At 39.6% G+C, this 11,625-nt stretch overlaps 2 protein-coding genes across 3 annotated transcripts; both read right to left on the bottom strand.

The window, feature by feature from the left end:
- Positions 1-274: 274 nt before the first annotated feature.
- LOC122075810 (peptidyl-prolyl cis-trans isomerase CYP38, chloroplastic-like) lies at positions 275-4,356 on the bottom strand. 2 transcript variants are annotated; one of them, XM_042640981.1, is made up of 7 exons: positions 4,041-4,356; positions 3,526-3,819; positions 3,194-3,393; positions 2,137-2,372; positions 1,785-1,927; positions 1,011-1,082; positions 275-930 (listed from the first exon to the last, which is right to left on the bottom strand). In XM_042640981.1, the coding sequence occupies exons 1-7, from the start codon at positions 4,221-4,223 to the stop codon at positions 703-705; spliced, it is 1,356 nt and encodes a 451-aa protein (XP_042496915.1). In that variant the 5' UTR covers positions 4,224-4,356; the 3' UTR covers positions 275-702. The 2 variants fall into 2 exon arrangements, with proteins under 2 accessions (XP_042496915.1, XP_042496916.1); XM_042640982.1 differs by having other exon boundaries at positions 3,526-3,816.
- A 4,417-nt stretch (positions 4,357-8,773) lies between these two features.
- LOC122077391 (bidirectional sugar transporter SWEET5-like) lies at positions 8,774-10,469 on the bottom strand. The gene is made up of 5 exons (XM_042643333.1): positions 10,115-10,469; positions 9,991-10,027; positions 9,655-9,871; positions 9,405-9,566; positions 8,774-9,308 (listed from the first exon to the last, which is right to left on the bottom strand). The coding sequence occupies exons 1-5, from the start codon at positions 10,155-10,157 to the stop codon at positions 9,045-9,047; spliced, it is 723 nt and encodes a 240-aa protein (XP_042499267.1). The 5' UTR covers positions 10,158-10,469; the 3' UTR covers positions 8,774-9,044.
- Between the last annotated feature and the right edge of the window lie 1,156 nt (positions 10,470-11,625).

Raw genomic sequence — 11,625 nt, 5'->3', positions numbered from 1 at the left:
AACTGAAGAATAGTATCGTTCTAATGCGACTCAACTCAAATTATGTTTCTTCCTGATTCAAGAAGAAGAATTACTACGATGCTACAAATTCGTATATCATCCGAAGCAAATACAACATGCTCATATAAGGTTTTTATACTCGGCCCGTATTTATTTTTTAACATTACTCTCCAACAAAAAACACTTGTCTATAAATAAAATACAGTAAAGATTCGTTGCCAGGTAATGTGGTCCTTACATTAGTGTGGGAGCTAATAAAAACAAAGCAAAGACATGAACAAGGGTGGAATTTTTCGTATTTCATCGGGGCAATACAAGGGGTGAGAGTTACAAACGACACAGGATTCCACGCTGAACTGCGGGCTACAATGTGCTATCCAGCCCATTACAAAATCTGGTGTGCTGATGCCAAAGCCTCCACTGACGTCAATGATCATTATCCCCATAGGTGGATGGCACCGAGTCAGTAAATCCTTGTTATAGCAATAGTATCAATAAATAAAATGAGACCATGTTATGAGAATTAATTACAGATGATAAAACAAATGATTTTGTTTCATAATGCTAAACCTGCCGGATTTTATACTCAACAACACTCAAATTCAAACATTATGAAGGGTAAGGATTCAAAAGTGCAGGAACTGACATTACAATTATGGAACCTTGTGGACAATAAATCTGCTACCAGGAGCAGAGGAATATTTAGCCAGCAATCTGGTAGCTTGGGTTGACAAGATTATCAAGGCCAGAGACAACTTGAATGGATTCTATAACATCTCCGACCTTGAGTTCTGCCAAATAATCCTCATTCTCTGTTACATACCCAAATACTGCATACCGGCCATCTAATAAGTTGGCATTACTAGGAGTCAGTTCGCTTTCTCTCAAGAGCCAAAATACCAGGCTTGAAGCAGAATTGTCCTCAAATTCCTATTGCAAAAGCATAAAAAAATGATTATTTTTAAACAAATTATGAAAGACAAAAATCCTTCAGAAACTTAAACACTCACATCTCTGGCCATGGCCATAGTCCCAATTGCATTAAAAGGAAGTTTTGTCTGGGCTTTGTATCGACCAAGCTCCTATGCAAATTAAATCAAATGATCAGACTCTTAACAATTAAGGTGAATCCATAAAAGGCAATAATAACCATCACTAATCTGAAAAGGAATTCAATCATATTCAAGAACTCCATTCATTAGTTGGCGGATCAGGAAGGGTTTGCCTGATTGGAGCAGGTTATGCCTGAGGCTTCTCCAAGTATCAAGGGTTCAAGACTGAAGATTCCACCTAGATGAAGTGATCATACTTTTTACAAGCTTTCTGTGGCTTATTAATTTTGATTCTTGGAGAGCGGTTTCTTTCTTTACTCTCTGAGTACAATAGATAAAGGCTTTGGTTTACATCCCACTTTCTGAAAGGGCATCTTTATTTTTGGTTCACCCCCATTTTTTCTTTTTTCTTTTTTTTTTTCTTTTGGTTGTGGGGGTGGGGATCCTCTCTCTGTGTCAGTACAATCTACAATAAAATTCTGTTACAGTGGTGACTACTGAGTGTAGAAGATTTAAGCACTTTATGCTCTTTTTTTTAGGTTGAGGGGGAGGGGGAGTCAATATAGAAATCTTTACGGCATGTCCACCTGCAGAGGTTTCAGATGGGGATATAGATCCCACTTATCTTTGTTCTTGTTAACTGGGATGGGGCTTAGTTGAGTTTCTGGTTGTGCTTGTGTGTGTGTGTGTGTGTGTTTGCACGAGAGAGACAGAGAGAGAGCAGAAACTCACTTCCAATGTTTCCCCATACACAGGTGCTTTGTCCCCATCAACCATGATTTCTAATGGTATTGTACGTGGCTTTTCTGTACTAGGATCAATGAAACCCTCTGCAGGTCCCTCAGGATCACCAGTCTGAACTACAAAGCCATCCGCTGCAGCAAATCCACCCAAACCTCTTAGCCAAACTATGAGAGATCACTGATGGTCCAGTTTTATTTAAAAGAAAATATTAGACAGTCGAGGCAGCGCAATCAGCATGCATATATTGTCAGAAAATAAACTCATATATCCCTTGGAGATAAGTTTTCATACTACAAAACTGGTCAGACAACTGAAAGGGTTTCAGTTAAAGTTCTAATACCTCTTTGAATCTCCATGCCATCATAGAAGTGCCTTTCCACCAAATCTACAAAGTTTCCAGCGGTTACCGGGGCATTGTAGCCATCTAGAACCATACGAAATACGCATTCATCCAAGTTAGGATTGTCCTTAACCTTAACCTTCATGTCCATGGTTGCCCTCCCTTTCAAAAGAGGCATGTTTCTGTACTCTTCAGGCACTTCATAGGGGAAACCATCCACCATATCCTCTTCAACACTGCAGAAACCCAATGCCCCAGGAAGATCTCAGCTGCAGTCAATGACAATGTTGCAAATGAGAAAATTTTCTTTTAAGAGGATTAACTTCTACAGTCCCTTCATACTTCAGGGCCAAAGTAAGTTTTTGTGTGAAAACAAAGATCATTAATAAGTTCAAAAGGGCACAAAATAAATGCCAAGATGATAATCCAACAGGCTTCTTCAATAAGAACAGAGCGTCATATTCAAGAAATGGGTACTATGACCAGGGTGAACTTCATCGCCAAGTCACTGAGCTAAAAATGGATCCAAAACTATGAAGGTACAGAAGCAGATAACCATGCAATTAACAACAAAAATTTCCCTTAGCAGACTGAGATGATGATTGACATATGGTTAGTAAATCCCACCCATGGTGCAACCCTGTCAAGATAATGGACTGATAGCACTTCTACCCCCCAAAACTTCACTGGTTCTCAACATTTCAATATGGAAAACTAGTCCTGCCTATTGACAGCAACAGTGACAAAAGGTTCTCTCTTCAATTCTTCTTGGTTGATACCTTTCCCTTAGTCAGAAAAGGCTCTTCTCTCTATGGATAATCATACATATTTTCAGAGAACAGGGACCGAATTTGTCTTCTCCTTGTTTTGTACTTCCCATGCAAACCAGCTATATAACCATTCCGCAAAGGAAAAAAAATTAACAGTCACTAAATCAACAAGCATTGTCGTTATGAATATACTGCCTCTAAGCAAACAGAGCTGCAGAGACATGGGATGAGAAATGGAACCATAATACAGACACAGAATGCTTCCATAAAGCGTGGATATTACTCACCCTCCAACGTATTGAAGCAGCTCCTTCTGTTTAGGTGCCACAGCATCCCTGTTCTTTACCTCCACAATCTGTTGAAGTTCTTCCATTCCAACTTCTAGCTTGTCAAGCAATTCCTTGCCATGCTCTTTCTTTGACTCAGCAACCCCTGAAAGAATCAAATCTTTCCCTAGCTTGAGGGCCCGATACGCCTGCCTCACATTCTACCATTCAAAAACTTACATTTATCACTACGAACTACTCAAATACATAGTCAAGCTAACCCTAGCAAAATCTGTATATCGACTCGACGACTCCACAAAAGATAATTTCATAAGAAACTCAGGCTTTCTTACTCTTTCGACGGAATCCAGAGCTTTGACCCCAGCAACCTTGAGACTGTCCGTGACATCTTCAAGAGGTTTCTGAACCTCCCTGATAGCTTTATTGTCGATGGGTAGAGCATACCTCAACAAAGCCTCTGGGTCCTTAATCGGCGGTCCGGAGATCAACACTGAAACCTCAGGTAAGACCGGACTAGACGGAAAAGCCAAAGCAGGACAACCCAGTGCAGGTAGACTTGTAACCAATCCGAATGCTAGTGCCATAGAAAATGCACATTCCCTTAACGAGAATGATCTCCTTTTCTGCTGACAAACCAAGTCAAATCAGTGACTTACAACAAGCATTCTCAGTGGTCTAACCAAAAAAGCTCCATCTATTTCTCTTTTGATTTTCCCCCTTCTTCCATTTCGTTTCAAACAACCCTAATTCAAACACGAATTTCCTTACAGAGACAAGCATTTAGGATGGGGGGGGGGGCGGAATCCCTACTTCTAAACAAGTAATTAATCAGGAAACTTCATGTTACCTGTTCATGGTCTGGCCAAAACGGAGAAGGTTTGACGGAAAAAGAGTGGGTTCCAAAACGCGGAATCCAAACAAACCTCTGATGATCATCCAAGCAGTTTCTTCTGGTTTTCGCGATCGACGGGAAGATACGTTCGGAAGCAGCAATGAAGGGGAAGTAATGGCAGGAGAGAAGGGCTGCCATATGAACTGACGTTTTGACGGTAAGGTGATGGCGAGGGAGATTGGATCCTCTCCTGTGTCCGGACTCCGGAGAGTAACTCCTGGTCTCCTGCAACAGTAGACAGATGACACGTATAACGGCATAGGATGGAAAACCGGCGACCTCTTTATCTTTATCCCTCGTTTTTCTTTTTTTCTTTTTTTCTTTTTTTCTTTTTTTCTTTTTTTCTTTTTTTAATATCAATCCACGATTTGGTAGGAGTGGGACCCCACTATTTAACTTTCATTTTGATTTTTTATTATTTTCTTCTTCATCTTCTTTGTTTCTTCTTCTGCGAACACGACAGTCCCACCCCTTCCCTTCCAAGTAACCCACCTTCGCCACGGGTTTTTGAGTTCTTAATTGTGTGTGTGCTAATTAATAACCACCTTGTAGAGCTGAAGCTAGAGATTAGAAAAAAAACGCACAGAGGAAAATCAAGAGAGAGGGAGTAAGAAGGAGAAACCAGCGTTGACCATCTCTTTTGTTTTCATGCACATTAATCCCACTCCTACTAAAGCAATCCAAAGATGTGAGGATAGCCGAACGGCTTAGGCCCAACAAGATCGTCCGTGGCTCGGCCAACCCTGTGCAGATGTCCGAAACAAAAGCCAATCGGCCAATGTCGTTAAGCATCGGTGGGACAAGTGGCTAACCCAGTACCAGGGTAGAGTTCACATGCAAGTCCCCAAGAACTATATCTGACAGATGGCACACGCGTGAGTGGCGTGACCTTTCACTCGGGGATAAGTAACTTAACCACGTTGTTTATCCTTGTTCGGTCCAAGACCACAATTCACCAACCTCAAGATAAACTCCAAAATGGGCGGGTTGGTTGAGCTTGACCCACAGGTTGTAAAGTACGAAATGAATCCTAGTGGGAATCTCACTAGAGCACTGAATCTTCCTTTGAAGAAAGTCCGAAACAAAAGCCAATCGGCCAATGTCGTTAAGCATCGGTGGGACAAGTGGCTAACCCAGTACCAGGGTAGAGTTCACATGCAAGTCCCCAAGAACTATATCTGACAGATGGCACACGCGTGAGTGGCGTGACCTTTCACTCGGGGATAAGTAACTTAACCACGTTGTTTATCCTTGTTCGGTCCAAGACCACAATTCACCAACCTCAAGATAAACTCCAAAATGGGCGGGTTGGTTGAGCTTGACCCACAGGTTGTAAAGTACGAAATGAATCCTAGTGGGAATCTCACTAGAGCACTGAATCTTCCTTTGAAGAAAGAGAATCTCGTCATATTCTCTAAGATATAGTCCATATGAGAAGCTCTTATAACATAAATGATTTTTATATTCACCTTTCTACTATGGCTCTTGCCATAGTCATATTCCTACCTATAACAAGAAGCTACCAAAGTGGGACTCTCAACCGATGGCTGCCACCTTCAGTTATAAAGGCACAGGTAAACCTCTTTCCAGAGAATCAATATTTTTTCATTCTTACTAAAATTATCTATTTGTAAAGAATCTGATTAGGCATCGAAGAGTCCCCTGCCTAATCAGCCCGATGCTCACGCTCTTGTGTTTACACTCCTGTACAGCATATGAAGACGGCCTAGGTGCAGTTTCATGACGTAACAACGTTATATTTTATATGGGTCTTGTCTCCACGATGGTTTTGAATCTTATCTCGATAGGTAATGATACGAATGATTCTACCTGAAATACAGGAGAAATAAATAAAACAGTTAATAAAGGCAAGGATTCATGGAAGGAAATATGAACAAAAATACAAATGTTAACTTGTTGATGAACGACAATTTCTTCGCATCTGGTTTTGATTATGGACCTTTTTTTTTCTTTTTAGTGTACTTAGGTGGGATGAGATCCTTGTAAAAAAAAAAAAGCGCCACCCCCTAAAGAATCTACCATCAAGTCTCTATTACATAATATATACCTTAAATGCTGACATCAACTGGTATATTTTTTTATAAGAATCGAAATACCCTTATAAAAAATGAAGTACTTAATATACCCTCTCTTAACCCACTAGCCATGGGTATATCCAAATCAGTATAGACCTTGACGGATCCTGACCCCGCCGAAATTCCATGTTCTTAAAGTATGCTTTTTGATGAACTAAGGTGGGATATTGAAAAGAAAAATTATGTGAATCACAATCTTGAAGAGCTCTAGAGCCAAAACCAAATGCACCCAATTTTTTGTTATCATTTGCGGATAGGGAGCAAACACTTTAAAGATCATATTCAAGTAAATGGGAGCTTGCAGAGAGGTGAGAGTAGTCTCAAAAAGAGGGGTTAATTGAAACCCTAGAAGCCAAAAACCATAAGTGAAAAAAAGATATTCCCCAAATTTCGAATTGAAGGCATGTCTTCACTTTTCATAGAACATTATGACTTAAAACCAAAAATGAAAATTTTCAATGAGAAACGGAAGTGAGGACGTAAGGAATCCATCCCTACCGTAAACAAATGACTAGGATGGTTACTCACACAATACCCTATGGCCTTTGGAGAACATAAGACAAATCTAGCATATTGTCTATCAAGGACGAGGATCTCTCTTCATTGGATTCAAGCTTGATGGAGGGACCAAATTATGCAAAACCCCTTCAGTTCAGTCTAGGGTTTTAAACTCAAGAATTGGTGAAGAAATTAGATCGACTCGTAATCAGTCCCAATAACCATAAAATTGGTCATTTGATCGGAAAATCCACCGATTTAAAAGAATCTTGGAAAAAATACTTTGACTCAAATCGGAAAAAATCGTGATTGGATCTAGACCTATTCCAAGGTGAGTTAGTCGATTCCCAATTTGATTAACTGATTTTTGAAACCTACTCAATTCTCTTGAAGCCAGTTTCTGTTGCATTTTTTTTTTTTTAATAAGAAATAATAGTTGCAGCATTTGCTTCTTAGAGACTAGGGTTCCATCATTTTGAATCTAAATTATACTATCGCTCGTTGTTTGCAGGTGGTTGTGGTTCCTGTGTTGTTCTTCTCTCCAAGTACGATCATGTGCTTGAACAAGTTGAAGAATTCACTGTGATTTAATGTCTGACCCTTATTTGCGATTTAAATGGATGGTCAATACAACTACAGAAGGCCTTGGAAACATCAAATATGGGTTCCACCCACTCCACCAAAGGTTCACTAGTTTTCATGCTTCTCAGTGTGGTTATTGCATTCCCGGCATGTGTATGTCCTTCTCAGCTCTCCTTAGCTATGGGAAAAGCCAGAGACCGGACCCTCCTCCTGGGTACTCCAAGCTCACAGTGGTAGAAGGTGAGAAGGCTATTGCAAGCAATCTCTGTCGATGCACGAGCTATCGACCCACTGCAGATGCCTGTGAAAAGCAATTCCATGGGTATAACCTCTCTAAATACCAAAATACTCTTCTAAAAAGTGAAGGTAGATGTAATGGTAGAAGTTGTAAGTCGTGAGAACCTGATCCACACGCATGTGTAGGTGTGTAACCGTTGCCCCTCTTATGTAGCCTATTTAACGCAAACAGAATGAAGAAAGGATATCAAGAAGATATTTACCTAAATTTTATCTTTAGTATGTCCGACATCATCGAGAGGTTGGTTTAATTTTCCTCTTTCTAGCCGTGCATGATGCAGAAGCTTAAGGAGAAGCTTAATTTGCTACTAGTCGAAGTTATTTTTTGGGAGTAAATTTAGCCGTTATTGGGTTAAGGTGTATACTATAATGAAGAATATCATGAAGATATTTACCTAAAGTTTCTCAAGAAGTTCCATTTTGTCCGTAAACTCAACCGGTTGACTACAACTTTTCTCTCTCCTATTATTTTTTAGGGGTTAGGAAGCTAACGAAAGGAAAGCTATGGGGTTTTTCTTTTTCCCACATGGATCGATTGCTTTACATTAAAAAAAAGGTTTTTTTTTTTTTTTTAACGATGGTCTCATCCGATATGATCTCAATTCATGGATCAATGCATACCAGCCACTTTTGCCTTTTTTTTTTTTTTAAATAATATAAGTTTTTACTTTTACTCCTAAAAGGATGTGAATAACAATCAGTATAAGTCTTAGTCAATATCAATACAATCGATACGATACCAATACTTCAAACCATGATTTTAAGATTGTATAACTTTAACATTCAAGAGCAATTTTTAAATCAAAGGTATTATATTATTACTTATCATTTTTTAAAATCAAAGGTATTATTTTATTGCTTATTATTTTTGGGAGGGCGAAGCATGAAGGCATTACAACCTACGTGACTTGTTTTGCCGTGTGATTTGTATCATTTTGGGTTTGAGATGTGAAATTTTGTCTACCCACCCCCTGTTTTAATTTTCTCTACCCACTGCTTGCAACCTCACCCTAATCCATCCCACCCACTCCCCTCTCTAGAAACGATGCTCATTACCAACCCTCAAACTCCAGCCCCTTCCTTGCACCCATTCTCCGCCCTCCCTTACAATTCCCCAACGCATCCCCCAACAGCCTTCCTCTGCGAAGAAGAAGATGGGCGTGTATACTACAAAGAAGAAGCAGAAACTAAGAAAGATAATTTTGGAGTCTTGGATAAAGATTATCTGTATGGATTTCCATAAACTAGAGAAGAAACCACAACTGAGATATCAAATTTGGGAAAAAAACAGTGCCATTAACGGCTTACTATTGTTAATCGAAGTGTTTAACCAAAATTTCACAAGCAAGTCGCAGCAAAAACGTTGTCGAAGACGACAACAACAACAACAACAAAAAACAATCAATAAAAGAATGAATAACGAACAAATCCAATCATCCACAACAGGAAATTGAAATTGTTCCTGTGTGATGATCATCAATTGGTGTCAAATCGTCTCTTGACCTGATAGCTCCACTTCAGATGCCTTTTTCGCATTCCCAGCTTCATCGTCTTTTGGGGTTGATTTGTAGTAGACTGCATATAGTATCAGTTGAGCAATGCCTCCTAATGTTCCAATACCATTCCCTGTCAAGACGTATGGATCGAAACGGAGGAGCGCATAGGTCGTCCAGACTGCGCCATTCATGGTATTAGCCAGTGAGAGATAGAATGGCATGTACTTCACACTCTTTGTCGTGATAACCTTTTTCTGAACAATGGAGAAAAAAAAAAGAGAGTAAGAAAGGGGAAATCGAATAACATGAAAAGAGGATCAGAGTAGGAGATCGATCGAGTAAGAGAATACCATGATAAGGAGTGGCGATAGGTACATGCAAACATTGAAGACAACACAGATGAGACCAACAAACAGAGACCTCCTAGTGGTAGTGTGAAAAACTAGCATTGTAATGACCACTATCGCTGCTACGAAAACTATTTCAATGAACAACACCACGACTATCTTAATCTGCAAATCAACAATCAAAACAACAACAATTAATATTGCAGTTCATATTCAGAAAACAATTCCAATCTTTTTAGACGATGATTCGTACTCTCTTTTTGTTGTTGCCGTAGATGAGGAAAATGAGGATATAGATGAGCTCCAAAACAAGTCCGACACTATTGATAGTGATGATGAGAAAACTATGGGGATGCACAAAGGGCAGACCATAGAAGACCCACATCATACAGTTCAATATAGATGCAAGGTACGGGTCAGGTTCAAATCCCTCCACCGCCTTCATCTTGATTATCTTGTATATGGTTGGCCTGCAAATTATTAACATGGAAGAATGCTTACTAACAAAATCCAAATGACAAATCATATACAACAGAGACAGAGACCGATACAGAGATCGAAACAGAGAGATAGAGAGAGAGAAAGTTACATTGGAGAAGCAAACAAGAAGAATGAAATGACATTCCCTGCAACCAAAAAAAAAAAAAACCAACAATGAATTGAAAGAACAGATCGAAGGAAAGCTAGAAATCTATGAATTCGTTTAAAGTTACCGATGATGCCGATGACAGTCCGAACGGATTCCGTATTAACCATCTTCGCCGATGCTTCAAAGATCAAGAAACAAAGAAATACAGAATAAAGAAGAGTGGTTCTGCTTGGAATTGGGAGTCAAAGAAAAGAAGAGAACGGTTTTATATATAGAAGGAAAGAGACCTAGGTTTCCAAACTCCTAAAGAGATTTGAATCTGGAATTCGTCTTCATGATCAGGTTACTTCGAGTTAGGAAACAAGTCGAAGAGTTGGGGACAAAGGAAACGAAATTTTTCAGTTTCGAAAGTTTTGAATCCGTGAAGTGATGGAAACAACGAGCTTTAACATTAATATTGAATATTTATGAAGATTTATTCGGAGAAAAACTTGGCGGGACGCAAGTAGCGTTGAGAAGGTGGCGGAAACCTAACTGACTATTTGTGACTGACTCTATTTGTGTGTTGGGTTGGAGTGCATGATTTCCATTAGGCGGTTATACTCTTTTTACGTTATTGACCTTATTTGTTGTATTTATTACTAAATATAGCCAATATTTATTATCCAATCCTTTAAAGACTGACAGCTGTCAGTTCCATTCTAAGAATGAATACAGGAATGGGACTAATTAACTAGAGTTGAACTCTCGAAGTAGGTGACAGCTGTGAGTTCCATTCCAAGTCGGAATTAAAGGATAAGATCACTAATGATGGCTGACTAGGATACAAATAGATTTTAACCGCGATAATTGTTTGTAACTAACTATCGCAACTGGACTTATTTGCCCATCTTATTCCATTTACCAGTTTTATAAGGAGGAGATTTTTTAGTAATTTCATCCTTCCACTATCTCAAGAAAAATTAAGTGGTGAATTCCATTGTGTGGATCAAAATTTACGGGAATATGATCCACACTCTCCCTCTACATCCCCGCCCTCACTCCGGCGCTTTGCTAGCAGCCCCCACACACCCGCCGCCCTATAGCAGCTCCCACCCTATACCTTTTCCCTACCCGGACCGCCGCCCTCTCCCTTCCCTGTTTTCAGCTCTTTGGATTTGAAAACAATTCACAACCCAAAGGCAAGACCCACCCACCATTCCTAATAGTGAAACCGTCTAAATTCCAAACAGATTGTGGATCAATTCTCCAATGGTCTATTTCATACTGATGAAATCCATCTCAGAGTTTGTCTTTAAATGGATTTTATCTATGTGAATCAAATCCGTACGAAAATTATTCTCATATGAGGACCTAATCCGTTCCCTAACACTTGTGGGTCTTGTGTGCATTCCGAATCGGCACACTTGTGGGTTTCGTCTTCTCCACAAGTTTTTTCTCCTTTGATCTAATCAACCACATTCTGTATAATAGTGTATTATATATTATTTTTAAAGGTATTTTTTATATCCATTGTCAAATCGAGCCAAGCTCAGTTCAAGCTTGGCCCAGCCCTTCTTCGTGTTTGGAAATCTCAAACCTAGCATATCACATTGGTTGACAAGTTTTTGCCCTGAGCTTATGATGGGCTTGAGC

The sequence above is a fragment of the Macadamia integrifolia genome, chromosome 4 (assembly GCF_013358625.1).
Source record: "Macadamia integrifolia cultivar HAES 741 chromosome 4, SCU_Mint_v3, whole genome shotgun sequence".
NCBI classification, from domain to species: domain Eukaryota; kingdom Viridiplantae; phylum Streptophyta; class Magnoliopsida; order Proteales; family Proteaceae; genus Macadamia; species Macadamia integrifolia.
The sequence above is the reverse complement of the archived record's forward strand: the minus strand, read 5'-3'. Positions and strand labels throughout refer to the sequence as shown.